At 44.4% G+C, this 6,722-nt stretch overlaps 1 protein-coding gene across 1 annotated transcript; it reads left to right on the top strand.

Moving 5' to 3' along the window:
• The first annotated feature begins 5,220 nt into the window (after positions 1-5,220).
• On the top strand, positions 5,221-6,510 carry LOC147966098 (uncharacterized). Its single transcript, XM_087530719.1, has one exon. It carries the CDS (start codon positions 5,221-5,223, stop codon positions 6,508-6,510), a length of 1,290 nt encoding a protein of 429 aa, XP_087386845.1.
• The last annotated feature ends 212 nt before the right edge of the window (positions 6,511-6,722 follow it).

Here is a 6,722-nt window from a genome sequence, read left to right on the forward strand (position 1 = left end):
ACACACAAAAAATCCAAAGATTGCAGATAGGGTTAAGGCTAAACTAAAACACCCACAACATCAAGATACATCGTTGACCAGAAGCAATAGCGCCAAGACCCAAAACCAACCAACATGTCTCATATCCAACAAAGGTGGTCTCCACACCATTGAAAGACCTTCGCGTCGAGAATTGCCACAACTTCTCCTCGAAAGAAACATGGATTGCCAAGATCAATTGAAAAGCAACCCTGAGGTGAAGCAGTTGAGTGTTTTTTTTCTTGGTATCATAGAATCTAGCAAATATCATGTGTGATTTAATCTTACTCTTGTTATTTACCAAAATCTATCATTTCTTGTGCAATAAGAGTGCTATTTTACTACTATTGTATTTCATTGAAAGCTTTTCTCACTAGAGGAGTAATATTCAGAGTTTCACTCAAGCCCTAAAGATTAACTGCAAGTTTGATACAACCAATCAACTTCAGCAACAATTAGAAGTATCACACGAAACTTAAACACAGAAAATATTACTGCAATTAGCCTTCCCTACCCTACTTTGATTTAAAACAATTTCATAGAATTTTTTTTTGCACTATGCAGGAGAACTGTGTGTGGTCATTTTACAAGAAACTTGGAGGATTTCAATCCTTGGAACTTTTTTCCTATGTTGGTCGTTTGACTAGTGTTATTGAAATCCTTATAATTTATTTGCACTCTATTGCAGCAACCAAGTCTAGAGGGAAGTTGCGAGCATTACTTCTATACCAAGGTTGGCACGGTTAATGGTATCACCTCGAGTATTAATAATGCGAGCCTGCTATCAACTGCTTATTGGTCGAAACTGAAACCATATAGGTTGAGAGCCATAGAATTGATACCCAAATCGATGAACCAGATTCCTACTACATGCAGTTCTCGTCCACTCAAATCCCTTTGTAGAACTATTTTGTTTTCCTTGTGTAATAAAACACACTTTCAATTAAAAATAGTTTTCCAATTCTATAGTTGTCAAGAGGGCATGACTCTCTAATCATGCGATTTTCTATTGGTCCGTGTGAAGAGGACATGAAGTTTTTGCACCCAAGCTAAAATGAGCTCGGGTGCACAATAAAGTCAAAAAACATTTTAAACTGTTTACAAAAATCTGATTTTTTTATGGCAAACTTTGACAAATGTTCTAAAAGCTTGCAAAGTTTCATAATGAAATCACATTTGTTGAAGTCGTGAGAAAAAACAAAATTGATACTCAGAAAATGCTACTTTCGAAAGCATTTTCAAGAACTGATTTTTTTTGCCAGAACTTCCACAAATGTGATTTCATGATGAAATTTTGCAGGCTCTTAGAATATTTGTCAAAGTTTTTCATAAAAATTCAGATTTTTTGAATATTTTTTAGATGTTTCCGAGTTACTGTTTACCCCGAGCTCATTTGAGCTCGGGTGTAGAAGGGAACTTCCCTGTGCTAAGATCATAAAATAAAATAACTTTAATACGTTTGGTTAGCAGCACATGACCGGTTCCGTAATAGCAATAGTAGTAGATAGAGAGGACGAGGAGTAGGAGGATGATCATCGAGGGCAGCGTTTTGGTGCTCGGGGCTACATGAAGAATTTTTTGGAAACATTCAAAAAATCACGTTTCAAAGTTTTAAGAAGTTCTGAGGAAAGTCAACAACGTCATATGGATGTATACTACACGTGTAATCTCATGAGAAATTACATTGATTTGCGAGGTACACAGAAAAGTGAAAATCGCTGGTTTATATAGTGAACGGTACAGGGCAGCCGCCACACCTTGATTCTGTGCCAAAAACTTTTTATACCTATGCATATATTTTGCTAGACCCTTAGCCAAGCGCAAGGCACGTATATGCAAACCCAGATTGGAAGTACACAAGCACGCAGCTTGATTTATGTGCTACCAAGCACAACGCACGTATATGCAAAGCTAGGAAGCACACAAGCAGATACTCTCTCCGTCCGAAAAAACTTGTCCCTTAAATGGATGTATCTAACATCAAGTTAGTGCTAGATACATCTGTTTGAGGGACAAGCTTGGGATAAGTTTTCTCGAACAGAGGGAGTAACTTGATTGATATGCTGTCTAGCACATGAACGTCTAACTGTGTCTTCCACCGAATTATCTCGGTGGTTTGCTCTCGACAGAACTTTTCGTAACTTGCCATCAGAAAAATGAACGGAGAATATATTTTTTGATAACGCATGCATTTTGCACCTTTTTGGATATATTTTCTTTGATAGTACATAACCGACTTACCGTGCTGAAAGCTTTACCGACTATGCGACTAGGGATAGACCAACATGCTATTTTCGGTTATAAGCAGATCGTGGACATCAGTGTTTTGGTTACCGCTTGAAATTTTAAGATTTACCATAGTTACCACATATTTCGGCCCCCTTCGTAAAATGGTCATTTCAAGCAATTTTTTTTTGAATTTGTTGAATTCAAGCCCTCAATGTACTGTAAAGTATGGCAGCACCTCACAACACTCGCGTAGACAACATTCCACTAAGCTAGTAGCTCTTTTATGATAAATATAGGTTCAAGTGCTATCTATATCTTTTTGAAAGAATTTGGATTCAAAATTGAATTATAAATTTCGTTTGAAATTTCTCAAAATTTTGTGGTAACCATGTTTACCGGTCCCCTCTCGGTAAAAATGCCCCATTCGGAAACCAAAACCTTGGTTAACACACACTTCAACTAGCAGGTTCAACTTTTGGATTTTCTTGTATAGACTGCGTGCTTGAAGGAATATCTCTTGAAACCGAGACAAGTCAAACTTTGATCTAACTTTGTTCCAAGCTCTTGGTCGATAGCCCTTATATATAGTGCCTCGTTGAGCTTCCAAATTTTAACGTCTTTGCCTTTTTTTTCCTCGTAGCCAAGAAGTTGTTCCCCGTACACTTCTTTTATGGGATCATTGTTGAGAAAAGCAGATTTAACATTCCTATAAAAACCTTTCAACCCTCTTGTGCAGCCATAGCTAAGAGCAACCTCGCCCTTGAGTCGAGCAACAGGTGCAAACACCTTTTCATAGCCAACTTCTTGAAAATCATCAAGGCCGAGTTACGCAACAAGATGTCTGGTGGCTGGCTTAATGATTTTACTATTCTCCTATATTTGGTTATTCTTCTGAGGATTCACATGAATTTTTTTACTTAAAAGTTCGCCACACTTTAAAAAAATTCCGTCATCCGCCTCTGTGTTGTTCAATGCGTTTATATAGTCCCCAACAATTTGTCCTTTTTGTCTAGCTCACATGTCAAAATATTTCGTCGTGAAACTTTTCACACGTGGAGTATACATCTGTATGATACTGTGGATTTTTTTTCTAGAATTTTGAATCACTGAAACTGTTTTTTTAATCTAAAAAGAAACGAGCTTCATGTAGCCTGAGCACCAGAAGGCATTTCTGGATGGTCGTTGTCCTTCTTGCCCCTACTTGGTTTTTCTCGTTCCAATCATGTAATCCTGATATACATAAATTTTGCTCGGGTGGAAGTGGCACTGCATATGCATGACCGAGACGAGACGGCAAAGCAAGTTTGGAGCCATCCATGGGCTTTGCATGGGGTCCTCTTTCGCAGCCCCATCGCTCTCCTCCAGCTCCAGCGACGTGCATCATGGAAAGGTGCTGCTTTCTTGCCCATAATGACCTCTTTGATGCGTCCTTCTGGCCCTCACCAGCCAGCCAAAAGACCTTGACTCTCGACAGACAGGGACACAATAATTACCGGTTTAGCGTGCACGCACACGCATGCTACGTACTACTCGTACCACCACCAAAACAGTGTAACTTGTCCGGGCAATCTGCAACTGGCTTGCATCAGCTGCCTGCCTTGTACGGGAAGTCGGGATCGTTTACTGTGCTCGGATCGAACGAGCCCACAATGCTCCAATTTTTCGCTTAAAAATCTACCGAATTACATGATCCCGTGGCAGGTAGCGCACGTGCAATGCATAGCCTCCGGGTGATGTCCCGTATGTCATGTAGGATCGGATGCCAGAAAGAATTGGTTCGGATGAGGAAGCGAGATCCTCTCTACTGGAGCCGGGTGTTTGGAAGGAAAAATTATGATCTGGCGTAAATAACTGGAAAAAATTAGAGTGAAAAGTAGAAATACATGTGTATTTGAGTGTTTATTTTTTATTCTTTGATGAGACCCACTAGTGATAGGTTGCATTGGAAAGAAAACATGTCTATAGATGCCTCAAATTATTATTTTATGAGACATCTGTATCCATATGTCATTGTTATACATGCCGTAAGCAGCAGAGAGTTGTTACTGTTCTACCACCACCTTCCGATCGAGCGCTACTGCCGGCAGGCGCCATCGATGGATGAATCAAGTTGCGACCTGTGGCTGTGAGAGGCCTGGACGTACTACGTGTACGCGTCTGTGCGTTGCATGGGCACAGGGAGATGCCGTCATTTATGTCAAGTGCATCTCGCTCCCTGCACTGCACTGCAAGGATGTACGCGGCTAGCTTGCATCCAAGATTGCTAAATGCTCCTGCAGCGGCCAGGGGAATAAATGGGCATTCAACTACTGGCCAACCAAGCAGCAGGGCCACCACCCACCCAGGGCTTCAGCCTTCAGGTAAAGCCAACTTCATCACGCGACCCTATCCTGTCCGCCCCCGTTCGTTTGAGGTAAAAGGGACAAATGGAATGGCCCAGCGTGCAGGCGTAAACGGACAAATATCCGGATTTCATCCGCTTTCGATCCATCCCCAGCCCAAACTTGCGCTCGGTTTGGGGTGAAATGGACGCGCGCGGACGGCCTCGACGCACGCCCTTGTCCCCCCCGTGGCCCGCCTGTCGGGGACACTAGCAGTCCCTCCGCTCCCAACGCTTCACCCTCTCTCCCCGCCCCGCCCCGCCGCCGGCGCCGCTGCTATTCTCCGGCCGCCTCCTCACCGCGCAGCCCCCCCGCCGTCCATACCAAACCACGTCTCGACATGGCCGCCACCACGCCCACGCTTCCGCCGTAGTTTTGGTCGTCGATCGGAGGAGGTTTGGCCGTCGCCGTCCTTGCCGGTGGCAGAGGGGACATGACTGCCGGCGACGTACCACGGCAGCCGAGGCAGATTCCGACAAGAGCTCCAGAGCGGCATGTAGCCGGCCGGCAACCACCCTGCTGCGTCAAGGTGATCATCGCGGCCTCTTCGCCACCACGACCGCAAGGTGTTCGACCTTTTGCCAACAAAGGTATGGACAGTGGAGACGAGTTTTTCTTCCATCACTTCCTTTGTTCATCGGACGATTCGTCGTCGGATGATGACGATCTTGTGGTGGCTGCACTGGTCGTTCACGACCATATTCAACGGCAGCTTCCTCGGTACAGGGGGTCACTCCCTGGCCGTGCTCCCAATCTGAACCGCAACAGGGAGAGAGGCCACGCCCTGCTCTATGCAGATTACTTTGCCAACACCCCGCTCTTCAGGCCGGATAAATTTCGTCGCCGTTTTCGTCTGGCACGGCATGTGTTCAATCGTATCCGAGAGGGAGTGGTTGCTCATGACCCATACTTCGAGTGCAAGACGGATGCCCTTGGCAAGCTTGGATTCTCCTCCTACCAGAAATGCACCGCGGCCATCCGCATGCTTGCATATGGAATTCCAAGCGATTTGGTGGATGAGTATGTGCGTATGAGTGAGACAACATGTCTGATGTCAATGTACAAGTTTTGCCAGGCTGTGATCGAGGTCTTTGGCCCAGAGTACTTGAGGCAGCCAACTGCCGCTGATACAGAGAGATTGTTGGCGACCAACGCAGCTAGAGGCTTTCCAGGTATGCTTGGCAGCATAGATTGTATGCACTGGGAGTGGAAGAACTGTCCATTTGCTTGGCAGGGCCAGTACAAGGGGCATGTTAACGGGTGCACTGTCATATTAGAAGCGGTGGCATCACAAGATCTTTGGATATGGCATTCTTTCTTCGGCATGGCAGGTTCTCACAATGATATCAACGTGCTGCAGCATTCTCCAGTCTTCGCGAGGCTTGCAGAAGGCCACTCTCCACCTGTCAATTTTGAGATCAACGGCCACCATTACAACAAGGGATACTATCTAGCAGATGGTATATATCCTCAGTGGTCAACTTTCGTGAAGACAATCTCGAAACCCCAAGGTGAGAAGAGAAAGAGATTTGCCCAAATGCAAGAGAGTGTTAGAAAGGATGTGGAACGTGCTTTTGGTGTGCTTCAATCCCGGTGGGGTATCGTTCGAAATCCTGCACTGTCATGGGATGAAGGGAAGTTTTGGGACGTGATGACTGCTTGTGTGATCATGCACAACATGATCGTCGAGGACGAGCATGATGAGAGTATCTTCGACCAAGGATTTGATTATCAAGGTGAAAATATTGAGCCCCTGCACCAAGACCCGGTCACATTTGAACAGTTTGCCCAATTCCACCGTGAGATGCGTGATTGGCACACTCATGTGAATCTTCAAAATGACTTGGTTGAGCACGTGAGGGATCACATTGGCAACCAATAGATGTATTTGTCCATTTTATGTTCAGTCAAGACAATTTCGATTTGGTTGTAAAACTATTTTATTAAAGACAATTTCAATTAGGTTGTAAAACTATTTTAATTTTCAGACAAAAATTTGGGTTCGAAACTAGTTTTAATGCAAATTTGAGCATTTCTTGGCCCTGACGGATAGGATAGGGCAAAAGGATGTGGCAGCGCGCTGGGCGCACGGCC

This window comes from Triticum urartu, chromosome 6A (assembly GCF_056163025.1).
Source record: "Triticum urartu cultivar PI428250 chromosome 6A, HENAU_Tu73, whole genome shotgun sequence".
Taxonomy (NCBI): domain Eukaryota; kingdom Viridiplantae; phylum Streptophyta; class Magnoliopsida; order Poales; family Poaceae; genus Triticum; species Triticum urartu.

Excerpts from the sequence above, each read along its gene's own strand:
- LOC147966098 (XM_087530719.1), top strand. The coding sequence starts at position 5,221 with ATGGACAGTGGAGACGAGTTTTTCTTCCATCACTTCCTTTGTTCATCG.